The 21,975-nt window shown below is 42.8% G+C and overlaps 1 protein-coding gene across 1 annotated transcript in view; it reads left to right on the top strand.

Moving 5' to 3' along the window:
* The window catches only part of itgb5 (integrin, beta 5), a 53,777-nt gene extending 33,598 nt beyond the window's left edge, over positions 1–20,179 (top strand). The window contains exons 12-16 of the mRNA XM_080753175.1: positions 11,488–11,710; positions 13,080–13,180; positions 16,111–16,230; positions 17,966–18,132; positions 19,102–20,179. Coding sequence (XP_080609301.1) covers positions 11,488–11,710; positions 13,080–13,180; positions 16,111–16,230; positions 17,966–18,132; positions 19,102–19,197 — 707 coding nt within the window. The 3' untranslated portion in view covers positions 19,198–20,179. The remainder of the gene's footprint in view (positions 1–11,487; positions 11,711–13,079; positions 13,181–16,110; positions 16,231–17,965; positions 18,133–19,101) is intronic.
* The last annotated feature ends 1,796 nt before the right edge of the window (positions 20,180–21,975 follow it).

Raw genomic sequence — 21,975 nt, 5'->3', positions numbered from 1 at the left:
TTAAAAGGTTTTGGAAAGAAAGCAAAGCAAGGCACACTGGTATATAATGCTTGATGTTGGGGGGGGGAGAGTCAGTTTCTTGGGGAGTGGAGTAACTTTGCCTGACTTGAAGACTGATGGGATGCAACACGAGGTTGTGGATGTGTTGTTGATGGTGGTAATGATGAGAGGTGTAGATCAGGGTCAATGGTGGGGATGGGGTCTAGACTAGAGGCCTGGTTGATGGTCTGGTGGATGACACAAGTTTCAGATGTGTTGGAGGAGTCAAGGAATACAGGCATGGTATGTTTGGGTTAGCGTTAGGTTGAAATGATTCATTAGGAGGAGAAGGAGCTTCTAATATCATCAACCTTCTTAATCCAAGTAGTTGATGAAAACTTCAGTAGAGAAGGATAAGTGAAACAGTGGAGGGGGATAGGAGAGAAGGCATCGTTAAGAAGAGCTTCCTTCTTGGGTTAGAGGCAGAGGACTGAATCTTGTTTCTATGTCATTGGTGCTCAAACTTTTTCATGTGAAGGACCCCCAAAATCATATGTATTTGGCCACGGACCCCCATCTCAAAATATTTAGTTCCAGGGACCCCACCAAAAGCAAAATTTGAGTTACAAATGTTCGCTTAAAAAATACATATATTCAAAGATTTGCACACATTTTCACGACTTTTCAAAAATAGCAGATCTACAAGCTCGCAGCTTGTATATCTGCTATTTTTCAATTTCAAAAGTATAAAATAATTCCACCTTCACCTTGGGCCCTAGTAACTCAGTCCCACTTTTCACCCCCTTGTGACGCCCCTGCTTGGCCGTGGATAATGAAAGGGAGAATTAAGGCAAAGATGAGGGACTGAATGTGTGGAAGAGGTAATCCGATTGGCCAGTTTTGGGCCACTTTCTGTCAGCTGCTCAGAGACGTGTTGGCACAGCTCCGAGGGCATCAGATAACCAAGGAGCTGACGGACAGTCGGACACAGGTGTGGTGAGAGAGATGGGGTACCGTAGGTTACAAAGTATTGCTCGGAGATGTGAAGGGGTTCGAGGTTAACAGAGAGGTTAGAGGGGAGCATGATGTAGAGAAGTCCAATACATTACCAGCTCTATGAATAGGAGGTGATAAGGAAAGATTTAATGTGGCCAGAAGAGAAGAAACATGAAGATACTTGTCCGTGGGTAGGTTGGAGTCAGATAGATGTAGAATGAGGAGTGCCATCTTCCAGGAATGAGCTGATAATGGTATCCAGCAGCTCTTCAGGGAAATCCCAGAGTGGGCCTAGGTGTGATAGAGCACAATGATGAAAAGAGGAATAGAAATTGTAAATCTATGCATGCGTGTGGTTAAGGTGAGGGTAAGGATCTGAAAGGGCAGTTAGTCAATGAGGTTGTAGAAATTGGGTACAGGGTTCAGGTGTCACAATCACACGTGTGTGTGTGTGTCTGTGTGCGTGCGTGCGTGCGAGACATTTCAGATGAACACTACAGGAGCTCATGGAAGGAGTCAGTGTATCGGCTCGACACTTTGCTTCTCTGTTTTCCTTTGAGCTGCTGGAAGCTCCAGCTTTGCTACATCTGGCCTGGATGATCTGAGCAGATGTTGTTGCTGCAGAGTTCCTTTTGCCTCCCAAACTGATGGCCCTGTTCCACGTTATATGATGCACTTTTAATCTCAAAACATAAAGCTCTAGCCTCTGTAATCCACAGACTATGTCTGACTTCTTTGACCCTCCCTAAAAACCCAATTAATCTCATGCAGTATTAAGACCCACTAAATGGGAATACTAAAACTGAATGACATTTATTAGAACTCCCACGTCCTCCAAGTTAGCATATTTCCCTCTCCAGTGCAGCAGAGTTGGATCAGGCTGGGGATTACCTTGGGGCGTTTTGAGACGGACAGAAGATTCTGTTTTGTTGTGTCTCTCTTCTTATCTCTTGGATGTGCGTACAGTATGTGTGATGGCCTTTTGAACTGATAGAGGATTAGTTCTGTGTTTGAGCCTAACGGGCAATGCGTTGTGGCCTTGTACAGTATACTATATCGGATATTTTCTGTATTCTTGAAGATATATTATATATACGGTATATTTTGAAAGTGTAAAATTTGTAAGAATATGGCCTGTTTTGGCCATAGCACATTCTTTACTTGTATTACTTTATATATTTCAGTAATGTGCTTAGTCATATCTGCCCAATGCAATTTTTATTTACAAAGCCTGAAAGGGAAACACAATGAAATACGTGTATTTATTTATTTATATTCAAAGTCCAAAACATAATTAAATCATTAATAACACAACAGAGGGAGAAACATATTCTCAACTTCCTGGAAGCAAAGGAAAAGTCCTGATCTTCTTGGATAAAAACCTAGCTTGAGCTTTAGCCTCTTTACCTACTAAAACTGAACCAATGTGAGATTAAACATCTCATTAGTTAAATACCCATATGTATCTAGATGTCTCATTAACACAGTTGTGAAAATGCATTTTCCTTCTGGTGCATTGCGTGCCATTAAGTGTTGAGTTGAAGTAAAAAGCAGCTGAGGAGGGGTGCTTGTTTACAGCAGACGCTGTCACTCTGAGATTTATCAAGGCTAAAAGCCTCTCTGTCGGTTGTTTTTGAGGTTTTATCTTTGCTGTGAAAGCGTCGCTTTTCTTTTCCATCCCTCATTTGGCATTCTTATCTGACTGGGAACTGTCTAACCTTTTGTGTGTGTGTGTGTGTGTGTGCGGGTGTGTGTGTGTGCGTGTGCGTGTGCGCGTGCGTGCGTGTGCGTGTACACAAGAGTCTGTAACCCTATTTAAAAGGAGACCCTGCCAATGTAAACTGCTAGCCACTTTAGCATAGCACGGACTGCAGATCGCGTTTTTCACGCAAAGCATGATGGGGTCTGTTGTTTATTACCTTTTGTTCTCTGTCTCTGTCAACGCAAAGTAGTCTGAGCTAACACTTTGAGGTTATGACCAAAGAGTCTTTGACGACACATATAATCTAATCCCCACTGCCTACTGTATAATTAAGCCATGTGGTTTTTGGTGACATTGTGTTCTCCTGTCACAGCTTTCATTAAACTCTGTCTTCCCAGGCTCTGGGAGGGGCGCTCTGCTACAATAGATATATCTAGGCCTAGTCTGTCTGAAATGAATGTTCAAAGAACCCCACCAGTTCTCATTTTTGTTCCTTTTTATTACATTTCAGACCAGAACCAACTACACCCAGACTATTTAAATGGTATTTCAAATTGTGTGTGTGTAGTCAAGTGTATTTATAGTCTCGTATACAACAACTCTTTTGTGATGTGGTTCAAAAAGAGTGCATCTAAATGAAAAATATGATATCCTATGTATATAAATTAGTTCAGACATGATTATGATGTCTCAAAGTCAGTCACAAAATATATTTTTTTTCTCAATGCAATCTTAAAGGGATAGTTCACTTTAAAAAAGACATTTGGTAATTTTAGGGTCTAATCATGTTTTGTGACCACCCTGGACAGATTTTTAGTTGCTAGATTCAGTATTTATACATTTAATATTAATTTTATCAGACACGCTCCCTTCCTATAAAAACCCTTTGTTACTTCAGACTCCATTTTCTTTTTTTTTAATATTTTTTATCCCACGATTTTGCAACCCATTTTCACCCAGTGCCAATTGCCTATGTAATCCTGGGCTCTGCTCTCCCTCTGCCACGCCTGGGGAGACAACGGACTGACCTCATGCTTCCTTCAATGCATGAGTAGTCCAAATTGTTTCTTTTCACCTGACAGGGGGGATTTCCCCGGGATGGACGTAGCGCGTGGAAGGAACATGTTATTCCAACCAGTTCCTTTCCCCTCCATCAAGCGCCCTGGCTGGCCAGGGGGAGGCATTATTGAGACCAGGATTACTGCATGTTTTTGTGAGGGTATCAACCCTAGGAGACACGGGGAGAACATGCAAACTCCACACAGAAAGGCCCTATCGCCTACCCCACCTAGGGTGTGGGCGCTGATGACGTGGAGGGAGAAACACGGCCCCAGCACCCACAGCGTCCCCTGGTGGGAATCGAACCCAGGACCTTCTAGCTGTGAGGCGAGGCGCTAACCACTGCGCCACCGTGCCCCCCAGACTCTATTTTAACCATGATAGATTAATTGAAAACACCCGTTCTTTTTCCTGGTGACTACCCTCCTAATACGTGACCATGGCATGATATTTTAGTAGTCAAATAAAAATCATGTTTGTTGGGCAGTAGGTTTCCTTCCAAGTTCCTCATGTGAACCCTGCTAATTCAAGCACACCACAAATATTCCAAATATTCAAAGGACTGTTTTGTTTTGTTTTGTTTCTTCTCCTCCAACCTCGCTGACAGCGGGAAGTATAGCTATGCTTCTGACTAACGGAGACCTGAGTAGTCCGAGGGCATGTTTTCTATTGGGACGTGCGCGCACACACACACACACACACACACACACACACACACACACACACACACACACACACACACACACACACACACACACACACACACACACACACACACACACACACACACACACCTCTGGGACATAGTTGGCCCTCTGGCTGCCAGCGGAGGAAGTCTCTCTCTCTCTCTGTCAACATTGGGAGGGAGGGGGGAGCTTCTATTCACATAACAGAGTGTGCCATTCCCTCTGCATTTAGCCTCACAGCATCACACCAGCCCTTCCCTCTGCATGTAGCCCAACAGCATCACCCCAACATTCCATGATCTGCATGTAGCCTCACAGCATCGCACCAAGGATTCAGGATGAGGGTTGCTGAGTTCCTCAGGGCAACCCAGTGACCTGCAGCTCTGTGGGGGTCGTTCAGTCCAGTCCAGTCCAGATAAAGAATTCAGACTTAATGTAAATAGGAAAACTGTGTCTTCCTGGAGTGTGTTTAGATTGAGAGGCCATTGGTCTTTGTGTAAACACTGTAAATAGATAAGCACACTGCTATTATTGTTCTGGTAATATGTTGATTTTTCTGCTGTAGACTACAATTTGGATCCCACAAACGCCCTCCCGATGGCTGATGTTTTCATCAATGAGCGGTGCAATTGGAGGGTGGAGTGAATTATCTTCAGTCAAGAGGGTAAAGCCTGTAGTTTTAAGATGGTGTCTAGATGAAGCATCAGCATTATCCTTTGAACTATGTGACAGATCTGGGCTCTCCCTTTCTTTCTCCCTCTCCATCCTGAAAAGAGACGAGCTGATGATGTGCCAAGTACTCTTTAGACATTTTGTAGTGGCAAGCAGGAAATATTTGGAAATGCAGTCAAGAGTGCGGTTGGATTGGACCTATAGTTTATTTTGTGGGCTTCTTGTGAAACATGCTGCGTGGGTTTACTTTCTCCTGTTTATTCTGAAGCCACTTTCTTCTCATTACTCATTGACATGCTTTTGTCAGTCGCTTCTATTAACAGCTTGACATGTCTCCTTAGCATGGTCTTTGCTCAGTGTAATGTACATTTGGTTTCATGACTGTGGTGGGCACTGGGCAGCGATGATGTGTAAATATGTATGTTCCTAGTCCTGGCTTGCTTTGGCTCCGAAGACTGAACTATGCTCTAGATTCTATATTTATCCTTACATAAAGTCAGACAACCGAGGCGTACTCAAAGACACAGGGAGAGCCTATAATTCACTCAGTCGTACACATTCTGGGGGCCAGCGCTTCGCGGACTGGGATGCAATGCTCATCACTAGCCAAGTAAAACTCCTAAGACTCATAAGACAATAGTTTATGTAGGTATGCGTGTGTGGAAGTGATTGAATATTGGCTGTGGCTCCACCGACAGTCAGTCAGTCAGTCTGTCAGTCAGTCTGTCTGTCTGTCTGTCTGTCTCTGTCTGTCCGTCACACTTTTGCCCTACTCATATCTCCGCCACCGTTGCCCCTATCCATGCCAAACTTTGCACACACACACTCCTTGGCTGCCAAACAACAACCTCCACCCCTCATTTCTCACATCGCCCTCTTCTAGTGCCACCGTGAGGCAGATTCTTGCAAAACACATTTTTGGACATTTTTGCCCTAAAATCACACAAAGCGGTACACAGTATCTCTAAAGTCATGTCATCAACATGGATCTGTTACATTTCCCATATTCCCTCCTGATTGCCTACCATTGCCTTCAAAAGTTTGTGTATGCGACCTGGCGGTCGCTTATCTCCCGATTAGGGAGTCCTACATTTGTGTCTGGATGGGTTAGACTTGGTCTGAGGCCATCTGGAGTTTAGCCTCCGAGTTATGATAGCTGTCAGTCCTTTTCAGTATTCTCTTTCTCTCTTTCATGGCTGATGTTTATATGGTGCAGCAGCAGTGATGCGAGATATGAATGAATTAACTCGGTGACCTATATCTACTGAACTGAGGGAGAGAACGGGAGAAACACAACAGCGCCAGGCCAAGATCTTTTCATGGCCTGATTCCATTCTGTTGAGTATTTCATTCCCTTGTGCCCTTGGTCACTCCCTCTTACTTTTCTGTTAAATGTTTTTATGCAAGCTATTCGTCCCATCAGGTGTAGTGTCATGTATAGATTAGATAGTTATGTCAAATGAATTGGCTAACAAGTTAAAGAAATGTGGTGGTAACACAGCCCATCTGCATTCAGGTTACCTGGAATGGTTCATGTGTAAAGGCTCATTTATACCTTGTCATAAGACAGAAATAACACGTTTCCACGGCCGTGCAATGGCGCGTACATTTGCCATAACCTTTGTTTGGCTAGGCTACTGGACAATGCTCACCACATGCCTGTGAGCAATGTCATGATGAGGTAACAAACAAAGGGGGACCAAGCATCCGAACACATTCCACCCATCCATCCAACAGCTGTGTTTATTATCCACCGTATTTGTCCTCACCCTCGCGCCATGTCATGATGACCAGACAATAAGCCACAAGAAATTAGCTGACTTGGAGCTCACTAAAGAAAAGATGGTTTGCACTACAGTACGTTGTGCAAAACATCTGTTTCAAGATGTTGTGATGATTACGGAATGTGCGCTCAGATTCCTGCCAGACGTTTGTATGCTTCAGTGTATTTGTGTCAAGCAAATACATTCTCTCTTGGCGAGGTGCCAGTCTCTCAATATTGTGAATTAGTTTTCTGCTGTGAGAAGATCAACTTCCAGTACTAAATTATTATGGTAATTTACCATAATTGAATACCATGGGGCACATACTGTAGTCGTGTATAAGCGCGTGAATCACGTTATGCCAGGGGACTGTAATGGTTCTCACAGGAAAGATCTCTGCTGAATCAGCATACATAGTAAATGTTTAATGGAGAAATGTAAATAGAGATAGCTGTAATTGAAATCATATACAGTTTATTTCTCCTCTATTACATTCCCACACACATCATGGTTGGCAAACTCAGCAACACAACAGTTTATTTTTGTCTTGGTTATCGCATTGACTACACAATCCGTCGTGCGGAAAAACAGCCTAGTGTTCTGGCTGTCAAGGGTGGCAACCTTATATATATTATATATTACAATATGTGTGTGTGTGTGTGTGTGCACACGCGCGCACACTCCGCACGCGCGCGCGCACACATGCACACACACAACACACACAACGACAATATGAGCAGAAGGTGTAGGTATGTTAACAGCTCGTCATGACTTGTTTGACAGTGAGCATCTGACAAAGAAGCAGCACTCGAACTTCTTTTATCCTCCAGACTGTCAAGACAAAACTTGCCTGCATCTCAACCAGTTGAATATCCTAGCAGCAGTGCCCCCTGTTCAGGACACATTCTCAGGCCTCGTGTGACTGTCTGAGCCTAATGCCACGCACGCCACTCGCTGTCACAAAGCCACTACAGAGAGACACAGAAAGGGCTTTTTCCCTCAGGCCACCAGAGCTCTGAACAATGACCCAACTGCCAGGTCAGCTGTCTTTAACCTGTAAATACCCACTCACCAACAGAGCTCATACTGTATTTTTGGTCATTATCTTTCACAATCCTCTTGCACAAATTGTAGGTTTTAGATTATATAATATAAGCCACAAAGAGGGCACATTTTGCCCCCTTGAAAGTTTCTTTAGCTTCAGAAAGGTTCATCCTCGAGGATTTATAACAGGTAGTTTATAAAGCAAATCCAGCAAATACATCAATATTAGAGGGGTGCAAAGTATATTGAAAGCAGGATTGTGGCAACTATGTTAAGTCACGATGAGCATTTTCCTGATGTTTATGGGCCGTTGAGCCACACAGAAGGTAATACAGACTTTGGAATCTAGCATTTCTATCACCATTTTTTCCAATAAAAAATGCTTTCATCCATGATTTCAGTGCTCACTGAATGATGGTTCACTGAGCATGAAATGAGCAAAGAAGGATACGTGACCCTCTTGGTTTTCAGCCCAGTTAAACACATTCTGGAACTGCACAAAGAAGCCCCTCCACCATTACTGTACTGTACTTTTGCACTACCACAAATAATGTGGTATGATAAAGGATATTTTAACAGCATGTACACTAGTGCCCCTATTCTTGGGGGAGTATTTGGCCAAAGATATCACAATGCTCATAGTTTGTTATTTTCAACAAAGTCATTTGGCGTTGAAGGGGAACGTAAGGGGCCTAGTATAGACCCCTGGGGGACCCTGGTAAAAATGTCTGCAATGGTGTATCTCCTTTGCAAACATACTGCTGCACATACGTATTTATTCATCCGTGAGTGGAAGTTAACGTCTTTAGCAGCCATCATCAAAACAACAAAAGAGAGGAAATTATTGTCTAAAAGCATTATTATTATACAGTACTGAAAGCTGTATTTATTATAAAACAAATAAACATCTGACTCTTAAAATTATAGTCTTTATTAGCTCCATGGCTCAGGCTGACAGTGGCACCACAATCTGTCTGTTGTCCAATGAACAAAAAGAACATTTACTCACAAAGGTGATTGAATTTGTGACCCAAATTCTCTTTTCAATATATCACGATATAAAACTATTGCTGTAATTAATTTAGGATCTTTTTGACTCTGTGTGTGGGGTTTTTATGTCCTAGTTTTGACTCATACTGTCTCCATGCGGTTCGTGTATCCCTATTCGTATCGATAAAGAACAGACAATGAATGAAATATTATGAAACGCATGCCGCCGTGGTAGGAATGCTGCGGTCGGCACATTAGTGCGCCCCCTGTTGCTTATGTTAACCAAGTGACGCAAGTCACGTCCCTGATTACACAAGAAGAATTCTGTATCCATTATTACCGTAAAGTCAGACTAACACCTGGATTCCATTAGTGTCCTTCCAGAAGTTTAGACCATCCACCTTTTCAGTGCTATGTAAACTATGCACCCTTTTAGTTAGATGACCATTACGCTGAGGTGTTAACCTCCATAAAGAAGACATTTCCTGTACTTGCAGCTCAGGGTCTCCTGGGAATCCTGTGATCTGATCTGACCTGACCTGAACATATTTTTTTTGATTGTCTGTCAGAACTTTTAGAGTGAGTGTATATAACCACCACTTAAACCCCAACAACCCTATTCTGGGCATGTCATAATAATAATAGGTGAACATTTGATGGAAATATCAGATCTACAAGCCCACAAAGGGTTGCCATCGGCTGTTTTCACAAAGTAGACTCCTGGGGATCCCAGCAGTCCTCTTGCTACCCTCCTCATCTCTTCACTTAGTTATCGAGCTTGATGTTAATGTTAATGCTTTTTCCCTACCTGTTAAATTCAAGCTGCAAAATCGCTTCTCCTCAACTTATAGCCCTTGAATTTTCACGTTTATTCAGCTTGCAATTGTTTGTGTTTGTCTTGACGTCGCGTGCTCCATCTCCCGTCAATCTACACTTTTGCCAGCTGTGATAATGCCTTAATGAATGTGTTCTTTGTGGAGGCTCATGGAAAGCAACTGGCGTGGAAAAGTGCTTATCTAGCAATGCTTCCCGCCGATTACAGCTGCTGTCTTTTATCTGTCAAGGCTTCCTCTTGTCTTGGATTAGTTTGTGCAGTGTGACGAACAACCACATAGATAACTGAAACGAATCAATGTATTAATAAGAGCTACACACTGTCAAAACTGTTACTTTTCAGGATTCAAATTCAAAAGTACAGTAGCAGATCTAAAAGCTCAAAACGCGTCACTTCACGCCGCATTTCGAGCTTGTGGAGCTACTTCTGATACCTTTGTGTGACGCTGTTGTATGATCAAGTAGTAGGGCATTAATTTACGAAAAAACACAAAATGTTAGTATATGGATTATGGAGATAAGGGGTTTCTGCCCGACAGCGATGATATAGAATTAATATTTTGGGGGCACCCGCTGGCCTGGTGGTCAGGGCGCATACCACATACTAGGCTATGAGGCCTGCTGGCGTCGCCGGTTCGGTTCCCGATCGGGACGACCTTTGCCGCGTGTCATTCCCCATCTCTCTCTCCATTTCCTGTCAGTCTACTATCCTATCAAATAACGAAAACAAATCTTAAAAAAAAAAATCACACTTGTGTAAACTGAGCGGTTGTGTGTGTGTGTGTGTGTGTGTGTGTGTGTGTGTGTGTGTGTGTGTGTGTGTGTGTGTGTGTGTGTGTGTGTGTGTGTGTGTGTGTGTGTGTGTGTGTGTGTGTGTGTGTGTGTGTGTGTGTGTGTGTGTGTGTGTGTGTGTGCAACAGCGCTCCTCCCTTAACATGTGTGGTCAGAAAGGGTTACTGCAGGAGTGCAGGCTACGGAGACAGACAGACAGACAGACCCACACACACGGTCACGTATAGGAGCGTTGTGACCACCGCTCAAAAAAAGAATTAATATTTTGGCTTGTTGGTATGAGAATGCCTCTGGTATGGATCTGTCTGCAGATGCTCCAGCTGTTCACCATTCTATGGTTAAGTGTTAAAGGTGTTTATTTTCAACATACAATACAGTTGTTAGCAGCATTAAATGCAGTTAAAAATTAAATGGCGAGATAGAATGGTCATTATAACAGTAATAATAACTCTACATTGACAGATCCTCTGGTCAGGGGAGAGGAATCCCTGAAGTACACTTTATGTGTATAATATGTGTCCACCTAGTTACAACGGGGGGTTTATTTTCAGTTGAGTAAGTTGTATTACAAGCAGCAGCGGCTCCAGAAAATTGTGACTAGGGGGGCTATGGGGGGCTGGCTTTTTTAGAGCAGGGTACAGTACAGTTTTTGTGAAGCTGAAGATATTTCCAGCATATAAAGTATGTTTTCATAGTATGGTTTACTTAGAAGTCAGTCAATTGTCTTTCACACATTTTATTTATTTATTCCAAAAATATTTTTTCATCACAATTGGGTGTGTGGGGAGGGGGGGGCTTAGGGCTAAGCCTTCACCAGGGGGAGCTAAAGCCCCCTTTATCCCCCCCTGGAGCCGCCTCTGATTACAAGGTAGGAGGTGTTCTTTATTACAGATCAGAACAGCATTCTAGGAAATGTGTGTCACAATAACCAATCATTTAGAATTACAGTCTTTCCTCCTTCCTATCCCAGGTCATGGAGAGTGCCACTGTGGGGAGTGTAAGTGCCATGCCGGCTACATCGGTGACAACTGCAATTGTTCCACGGAGACCTCCTACTGCGTCTCAGATGATGGTCAGATCTGCAGCGGGCGAGGCAGGTGTGTTTGTGGGCGCTGCCAGTGCACTGAGCCGGGGGCCTTCGGAGAAACCTGTGAAAAATGCCCCACCTGCCCCGATGCCTGCGGCACTAAAAGGTATGGAATCCGCTTCTCCATCATGTACTTACCGCAACCAGTATTTATCAGCTGTTTAATATCCTGCAGTGACAACTTGAAGTGCTATTCATTGATTTCAGAGGCAGAAATACAGTACTGGGTGTGAAATTCAACATTTTAAACTCCTTGAAATGTTATTTGGCAAAAAGTGGCTTATGATAATAACGGTCCTATATCGTCTGTCTGGATGGATGGATGGTTGCACTGTAATAGACTACTTGGTTATCAAATCTAGCCCCTCTTTTGGATTTCATTATTGGTGAAGGTGGCAGAGAGTAACCTTCCAACTCAAAACTAGGGAAACGGAGGGAGACCTTTGTTGGTCCTGTAGAGTAAACTAAGTTTCATCTTCCCCTAGCTGATGATTGCTTTGGGGAAGCAGTTAGTTAGTAAGTCAAATTGTCTTGCTCCGGGTCACTCCAACACATGGCCGGGAGGTGAACCGGTGACCCTCACATTACCAGATGGCCCAACTACAACCCCATGACACTATGCTCTGTAACTTTCACTTGAGTTCTGGAATGATTACCATAGCAACAATGACCTATGATTTCAAATGTTAACCGTGTGCAGTTTGGTAAGAATTGGCTTGAGGGGAGTTTTAAGCTTTGTCATGCTTATTCATATTAATGGCAGAAGGGTCAAAAGGTTCATAGCATTTGAAGGAAGGCAGAAAATTCGAGCAAGGAATGACCGCTATCACAAAGGTCAAACCATCACACGCGGTTCGGGTCAAGGATGGAGCAAAACCACTGGTTTGACTCACTCACTGATAAAATGATCTCTACTTTGAAGAGAAAGAGCCCTTACGAGAGAGATGTTTAAGATAGATTTGCATGCCATTTGTGACCCAGAGAAATGAGAGGTTGCACTCTTGTGTTAACTCATCACTCATCCAGACAATCTTTGAGGTTGGGCTGCAGTCGACTCTCAGGAATCAAGTCTGAGAAAATGGCTTCTATGTAGGACAGGATAATTCAATCCATCCCATAGACACACATGGCTCTGGTTTTCCAAGGTAAACGGCTATCTTTAAGGATTGATCTCTAACCCTTGACCTGACCTTAACCTTAACCGCTCTCCCTCCTCTGAACATCACGCTTGTCTGACCTGCCAGATAGTAGACAACACAGCAGTCAGAATGAAATGTGACCCGAACTCCATTAGAATGTATACTTCCTGGCAACAGAAGCGCATTATGTAAAATCTGCCTTTCTGCATTTCTGATGAGGACTGATCTTCAAATGGCGTGCATGTGTGAATTACGCTTGAATTAATTGTCGAGTTATTTCTTAAAATGTGAATGGACGATGAAGATGATTGTTATTATTTAATATCTGCCCTCTAGGGAGTGTATCGAATGCAGGATATTCAACTCGGGTCGTCTCGCTGACAACCAGACCTGCCAGCGCCTGTGCAAGGATGAAATCATCACTGTGGAAACCCTCAGTGAGTTGAACTCTTACATGTACTCATGAACACGTGCGCACGCACGCACGCGCGCGCGCGCACACACACACACGCGCACACACGTCAGCAGCTGGCTGGCAGGCAGAGAAGACTGTTCACATCTGTGGCATCTGTAACAGTTTCACTTCAAGCATTACTTAGCTCTTCCACTGTCACTTTTTATTAGCCATTTCATTATTTTTTTTTTATAATTCAAATGTTTTTTTTTTTTCTTCTTAATACAAAAAGTGGTAATGTACAGCCCTGCCAAAATACAGTATGGTGTTCAGTGATTTCAGTGAATGTGAGGCATTTTCACGCCTTTGATCTGTTACAGTACCCTTGCTTGCATGCGCACACGCATGGAAACACACACACACACACACACGCACACACACACACACACACACACACACACACACACACACACACACACACACACACACACACACACACACTGAGCCACTATCTTGTCCACACAAGCTGGATTCATGCATGCGAAGGAAGGTGGTATAAATTTGATCCTACCTACCAAATGTTAAGGTGCGGCACATAGGAGTTGCCATCTTTTTTTTTTTAAACTTTGTTTATTTGATTTTCAAATGAAGCATTAAGGCAATGAAGTGGTACAATAATAGGAGTAGCAGCTTCTTTTGTACAAACATCAAATATAAAACAGTGATATAAGGATTACAATTTTCACCCAAAACAATAATAAAAAAAAAGATATATATATATATATAGGATGAAGAAAATATGTTGTTACAGACAGGAGTTGCCATCTTGATCCAGCCTATCAAATGCTGGTGTCTATGCACAGATGCGGAAAGCAGACGTTAAGGCTTGTCCATTGGCAATGGCAGCCGTAAGACATTGAAACGTGTCACACGCATCTCTATAATTAGTTATGGGGGTACACCCTGTGCAGAGTGGGCGGGGTTGTGTCCTCATGTTTATGTTATTATGTGGCGGGTTTTGGTCTGTGCCTCTCATGGCACCAAGGACATCTTCACTCCCCGAGATAGGATGCAATAACAGGCAGTGTAGGCCAAACCCCTCATTTGGTTCAAAGAACGCAGCACATTAAAGTATGAAATTCTATGTAGCCCCGCCCCCCCGTTTGCCCTCTATAGGTGGTATACCCCACCCACTAAACAAACATTGAAGTCTACATGCTCCTAAGCTTTACTCCCCACTTGACACTTATACAAACCTGGTTGCAATAAGAACAAATAAGCAAACAATCAATTATTGGAGCCCTGAGCTGAAGTGGGTTGCATGAAAACACTTTGGGTACAATTTGGGTGCTCACTGGCCATCACCAAGTATTTGCCCTCAAATGCTTAAAGGAGCTATAGTCAACTTTTTCTGGAAAAACAGATGTTTAAATAAAAATAATGTTTCGAAAATATTTTATAAAAAAATAAGCTTCATATTATGTGTTTCTATTCAAAAATGACCACAAAAAGCGTAAAATAATGATAAAATAATCATTTTGGCCATTGTCAGACACTTTGTTTACATTCTAGTCTATAGACTAGGATGTAAACAAAGTAAGTAGGCATTTTCCCTTAAGCTTTGTTGCTGCAAAGTTGTTATGTAATTTACATAATTTGACAAAAACAATGGCTGGCTTTTTGTTGCTTGAGGAAATAAAAAGCATATTCTCTTTGACAGAAATAACAATAGTTATAATATGATTATATAATAACAGGACAGTACAACGTATGCTTCATAAGTGAAGGGTTGCACAGCACAGTAGAACGCTTCTTCTTAACAGCTGGATTCCCGAACACATAGAACACTATTTTAGTTTTTTAATTTCCATACACTAGCAGTGTTTACTTTGTTCCATATATTACTTTACTATTTCTGAAGATCATGTAGTAAGCTTTATTTGCTGGTGGTGAATGATCTAAATTGTTGTTGGGGAATGCTGTGTAAAGATCATTGGTGAAAGAAGTGGTTATTACAGCAACACAAATACACAATAGTTTGTCGCATTACTGCACAAGAACAAATTATATTGATCAAAATGTATCCTCTAATGTACTAGGCATGATAAATCAGTTAAATGGAACAGCTGCAAACGGCAATGAAATGCAAAGAATTTTGGCTGCAACGGCAATTTAATGAATACCTCCATCCACCTTCTCAGAGAAAAAAAACAGACCACAGAAATATATAAGGGGTGGTATGTGTCCCTGTTTCCTTTCCTTTGCTTAATACGCCCTTAAAAAGTCTCAGACTTCTCAGAGTCCAGACTGTAAATCATTTTTCTATAAGTCCTGGCATCTCCTAAAAGCATTTTCTCCTTTGCTCGCTGCCCAGCGGGGAACACTTGACTAATGTCTGGGAATGTATAGTATTAATTAAGTTAATGCATTGTGATGCGGTCTAGCACAGAAGAGACAGTGGGGCTGGTGAATGTTAGTCCAGTTAAAACTATTTTCAGACAGTTCTGCGTTGCCCCCGCCAGCCCCTGGCCCAGATATGAGTTTTTTCACTGCATTCCCCGCTATTTCAGCCATCTGACTGCCCTTAATGGTCTCCACATGTACATTCCGGAAACATTGTGCACAAAATAGAGAGGGGGGCGGGGGGGTCGTGAGGTCAGCAGGCTGCTGACGATCCCTAATGGGCTTCAGATATTGTATTTGATTTAGATTGAGAGCTGAAAGCCTCGGTTTCCCTACCAGGAAAGACATTCACTTCCCAATAGTGACTTCACAAGAAAGAAATGTGGACACTCTATAAAGTGTTTTCCTTTTTTCTCCTATCAGAGCTGGCTTGCCCCCTCATAATTTTTCCCCGTCCTCTCCTTCTTGTTCTTTCCCTTTTCTCTCTTCCGTCTCTCTGTTTCTCCCTCTCGTTAAAAGCAGCCGTTCATGTGATTGAAACTCTGTTTCTCCAATACTCTCTCCCTCCAGAAACCGAGGACCCCGGCGCTGTGCTCTGTCTGTACAAGACGGAGAACGACTGTGTCATGAAGTTCACATACTCTGAGCACGCCAACGGACAGTCCGTCCTCACAGCTCTCAAAGAGCCAGGTCAGAGCTCCCAACACTGTTAGTTCTCACAAGAAGGAGAGAGGGGGGGTTAATAACATACCCAGTGAAATGATTTGAAACATTCCTTTGGCTGTTTTGTACCAAATACGTTAATTTATGGCTAATTATATGGACAATATCTAATATCCTGATTTGACCCAATACCTCGATAACCATATTGTGAATATAAAATCATATGGTGACAATATAAAAAGTTGTCTGAATTTGTTTAGAAAATAGCAGTTTATTATATTATATAGTGGATATTTCAGAATTTTTAGTATAAAACAAGGCTTAAGTGATCAAAATCAGGAAGAAAACACACCTTTGACTTCTTTGACCTCTTTATTGATAATAAAAACATATGTAAAAATGACATACTTTGTTACACCATTATCAAAAAGATATATGTTGTGTTCCATGAGTGAGGAGTGGATTCGGAGCAGGTTATCGTCAAAGTTCACGCCCCCCTCGCTGCTTGGGAGCTTTTGGCTACGCCAACATAGAATGAGAGACAAATAAAACACAGTACTATGCAGAAAAAGAAAGAAAAAACAGTTGTAAAACACAATGCAAAATAAATGGTATTTGGTAAGGATAGGCTTTGTTATCTTTTACCATTTTCGAGTGTGTGTTTGTATTTGCATAAGAAGTGATTCATTTTTGGAGCTGTGTGAAACACAGGCTCCCTATACGTGGCTGTGTGGGTCTGTGTGTGTGTGTGTGTGTGTGTCTGTCTGTCTGTCTGTCTGTGTGTCTGTGTGTATGTAGCCTGACTTCGGCGCGTAACTAGTGCCGCACCATTTACGCCACTCGCGCAATATATACATCAAAATGTGCGGCTCGGCCGGGAATGGTGTTCTATTACCTTTCTTTCCGATCCGCCTTACCATGCCGACGTAATCGGCAAAAAACAACGCTTAATTGTCCCCATTGACTTATAATGGGACAATGCAAGAAATCACTTTCAAGTATTTTTCTCTCGTAAACCATAGGAGCTACAGTTTCAAACCTCGGAGAGGAGATTCATAATGATTTTAAGAATGAATCGAAAAATAATTACGTCACTCGGCCTCATGGTGGCGCTATAACGGCCCACTTTACGTTTTGCCCCGTAACTCTTGAACCGTGGATCGGAAAATTAAAATTCTTTTTTCCCTGGATTCCTTGGGTCAAGACGCATCTCCCCATATAGGCCACGCCCATTTGCGCCAGGATAGATTTTCCGCCATCTTGAATTTACTCCAAAACACACTTTTTGCTCCTTCTCCTACATATTTTCTTCAAATGTCACAGAAATCGGTACACATGATCTACACACACACACACACACACACACACACACACACACACACACACAGCTCCACTTCACACGGGTGTGATTTTTTATTTACACGTCGGCGCTACTACTGTGCTGTCTGCGGAGATGCGCTTGACACAAGAGGTCTGTCTCCCTTTGCCTCCCTTCTGCAGCGAGAGCCTAGCGTTGTGACTGGGGGCCGTGAACTTTGACAATAACCTCCGATTAAGCTCCGATTCCACTTCTCTCGTTCCATGATGTGATGTGTATGCGTGTAATAGCACTTAAGTCCACCCACCCAAAGGTGCCAAAAGTGTTGTGCATGTCAGTCCAAGCACCCATAGGTGTCATAGGATGATATTGAGTCTCATATTACGATATTTATATATTGCCCAGTCCTAATTTCTAACATCCTGTCTGCCCATCTTCTCACAGAGTGTGGCGGAGCTCCTGACGCCATGACCGTGCTGATAGCAGTGGTGGGCAGCATCTTGCTGGTGGGCATCGTATTGTTGGCTGCCTGGAAGCTGGTCATCACCATCCACGACCGACGAGAGTTTGCACGCTTCCAGAGCGCACGTTCCCGTGCGAGATACGAGATGGTGAGGATGGCGCTCCTGCTAATCTTGACATCTGAAACAATTTGCCCATACCTCAGCTGCAGCTATTTAGGTTATGCAATGCTGTTCTAGTAAGCTGCATTTGCAGCGAAAAGTACCAGCTCCAATTGCGAGGTACACCGCTTAAAATGAGGCACACAGAGTATGATATTGTACATGTATTATGGTCAAATAAGTTCTCAGTGTCAAATGTCTTTTTTTGTAAAACTGTGGAATTTGGACTTAAGGGCATACATTACATTGCAGCCTCTAACTAAGGCACATGTGGACCACATTCCTCCCAACCATCTCTCTGTGGATTGGGAGAGCAGCAGAATCTGATGTGAGGTCTATGGCTATAAATATTATCAGTGAGAACAGAACTTATGCGACACATCCGTTGTGGCATAAACATTGTGTGCTGATTGAAAGCATCAGGACCCTTGGAGCTGTCAGTTGTTGTTGTTTTTCAAAGCTGCAATCCGGAACTTATTTGAATGAATAGAATATCATTTTAGCTACTTGAACAATAGCGTCCCTATTCTGGGGCGAATAGTTGGTGAAAATAGCAGATCTACAAGCTCAAAACAGTTTGGTTGTGAAAAGGATTTTTAAAATTCTTTAACTGAAATCCAGAACTTTTTCAAGACACTATAAGCTTGTGCATCAGCTGTTTTTGCTAAAAAAGTATATAGAGCTGCTTATAGTTGGTTGACCGGGTCCTCTAGGGCTCTATACATGGTCTCCTCCTTTTTTCTTTCTACACCAAGTCTCTTTGCCAAAAATAGCTGATCTACAAGCTCGCAACACCTTGTAGAACTGCTATTTTCGCAGAATGTTTTCTTATTATTATTATTAGTGTAATAATAATATTATAATATTATTATGACCCAAAAAAGGGACATGCGGTAAATGGTAAACCTGCCATCTAACATTGTGTCCCTACTACTGTTTGTCTCACTTTACCCCCAGGCCTCCAACCCTCTGTACAAGCAGCCCATCTCCAACCACTCAGTAGAGACAGACTTTAACATGTACGGCAAGTCCTACAACGGGGCGGTCCACTGATCTCTCAGCCAGAGGGTCAGGGCACGGCAGGACCGGTCCAACTGACTGAACTCTGGAGATGTGGCATGGAGGTAGATAGTGAACTAAAGCAACCCCATCCCTCTGCACTGCCAGAACCTGATAGCAGAAGTGAAACAAACTCTCGACTGTGTTGGAGGGGAAATTGCTGCCTTTACAAAATGTTTTCTTGTCTGGAGGAGAATCCAGCTGATTGCGGAGATCTGACCTGACTTCTGTTTTAGTCTTGGTGACCGGGCTCTGCATTTCGGAGCAATGAAGCATGGACCTGTGCAGCCTGTTTATAGGCAGAGCAGTTACAGCGACAGTATACCCCAGTAACGATGAGCCCCATGGATGTTATATAAGAGTTGAAAACTGACAGCTTGAAACACTTTTGCATAAAAAACACATAAAAAAGCAGTTTGTATTGGACAGAGCAAGCAAGGCATTGACCTATATTTGTATGTATATTTTTTTAAACGCAGAAAAATGCCTTTCTCACCACAACTATGCATCCTTCAGTGCTTCCTTCTCTGCAAATGGACATTCATACGGCAACAGAGGATTCTAGATTCACAGTTTAATTAAAAGGAAAAAAATACATATTTTTGAAGTTGAATATGATGATATTGTGGTACTACTAACATTAAATGAGTAATAGACTTCTTACCCATGTTTTGCACAGAGAATACTAGGAATCAGTTTCATAAAGTGACTTGAAATAATCATTCCTTTTTTTTTGTACAACTGCACTTCTTACACTCCCTTCACTTGGTCCTTATTGCAGGATAGCAACCCTTTTAATCTTTACACTCTTCTATTAGTAATCCTCAGTGAGCAGAAATAAAATGTACAGGTTAGATGCTATATAAGCCCTAACATGTTTAACTGACACTGCATTCTCAGGCACGCTGGTAGAATATTTTCTCTATTTTGTCTAACTGGCATACCATAGAGCAGTGGTTCTCAACCTGTGGGTCGGGTCCCCAAATGATTCCCCTGGGGGCGGGGCGGGTGGTGGTGGTGGTGGGGGGGGGGGGGGTCCAGATGATTAACTCAAGTCTCACACAACAGTAAACAAACCAACATAACGGGTATCGGCACTTTTCTAAAGTGACAATTTAAGGACTTTTTAACATCTCTAAAATAACAAATTAAACATTGACCAAATTGTCAAATATTGGAGGCAGAAATTGTGAAAATAGACGATTTACATGCTCACAACGCCTCGCAACACGCTAACAACGCAGTGCAACGCGAGGCGGTGTGAGCATGTAGATCTGCTATTTTCACAATTGAACTGTGTTATACAAAATATAATACCTCAACTCTTAGTGCTCGTGAGGGTGGGGGGTCCCCAGTTAAAATGTGATTATTTTGGGGGTCACGGCCTGAAAAGGTTGAGAACCACTGCCATGGAGCACATCTAATATGGAATATACACTCTCCACTCTGTTCTTTGAGATCTAGAGAAGTATCTACCGGTATGTAAAGGCCTTTGGGTTGACTGGGAAGTGTGCAGATGACTGCTTTAGTTCCCCAGTGGCATGATGGCCTTCTCAGGGAGGAGCAGAGACACTGAGGGGTTTCTAGGGGTGGTGACCAGGGTCATAAATCCTAACGCAACTCTTCCCACAGGAAGAGGCTGGGCCTGAAAATGGCACTGGCGATATAACAGGTTTACTGGATTAGCCGGGAGAGATCAACTTTTGGGGTGGTGAGAAGGGGTTTCTGTTGCCTATTTGTGATGGTCTTAACAATTTTGGGGAGTGTGTGTGTGTGTGTGTGTGTGTGTGTGTGTGTGTGTGTGTGTGTGTGTGTGTGTGTGTGTGTGTGTGTGTGTGTGTGTGTGTGTGTGCGTGTGCGTGCGCGCGCGCGTGCGCGTGCGTGCGTGCATGGGTATAAGTAGTGCATAGTGTATGTAGGCGTGCTAAATGCAGTATCCATCAAACTCTCTGAGTCGCCTAGTGTTTACTTGACTTCCTTCTTTATCTTGGCACAGTATAGGGAAATGCTTTGTCCCAGACCTAGCATGTCTGTTACAAAGTAAAGCCAACAGTCCTGTACAGTGTTTACTGATTTCACATGGGCCACAACATTATGCAATACTGCACACATGACAGATATGCAAAAGAGCAATAAACTGATTTTCCTTAAAGCAAATGAATGTCTTTCTTTAGCCAATTCTGTTTAACGCCTACGGGGCCTAGATTGTTTGAGAGAAGGGAGAGGACAGGTGGCATGAATTGGTGGTCTGTTTCTGCCCTATGACTGACAAGTATGTAACTGTTTCTAACTCTGTGTGTGTGTGTGTGTGTGTGTGTGTGTGTGCGCTTGCACACTCACTTTAAAGTATCGGAAAAACATCTGTTTTTGCTGGTTCTCGCCACCAGTAACCGTGCACCCCTTACCCCAACGTACACACCGTGTTTGAACCTCTGAAGATGTATGATCTCTCTCGCACACACACTTGCACGCATGCACAGACAGGAAGGGTGGTCTGTTGTTTCCCTCTCTGATGTTATAATTTACACCTCCCTCCTTGGTCGCCACTATCCCGTACAAAATGATCCTGTCTGCATCTGGGACTTGGTGTTTCAAAATGTTCACATTGTCGTGCATTCAGACATGAGTTTTGTAAAGCTATCATAAAATGCATTATTAGGGAGCAGACAAATTCTGTAGCATTTTATGTCAAAACCTGATTTATTCTAGGTTTTTCATGGGTTTTTTCTTTGTGTCTTGGAAGACTAGTTTGAGCTACAAAGTGATCAAAGG

This window comes from Nannobrachium achirus, assembly GCF_963921795.1.
Source record: "Nannobrachium achirus genome assembly, chromosome: 22".
Taxonomy (NCBI): domain Eukaryota; kingdom Metazoa; phylum Chordata; class Actinopteri; order Myctophiformes; family Myctophidae; genus Nannobrachium; species Nannobrachium achirus.
Note: the sequence above shows the minus strand (reverse complement) of the source record. Positions and strands in the feature narration are given on the sequence as shown.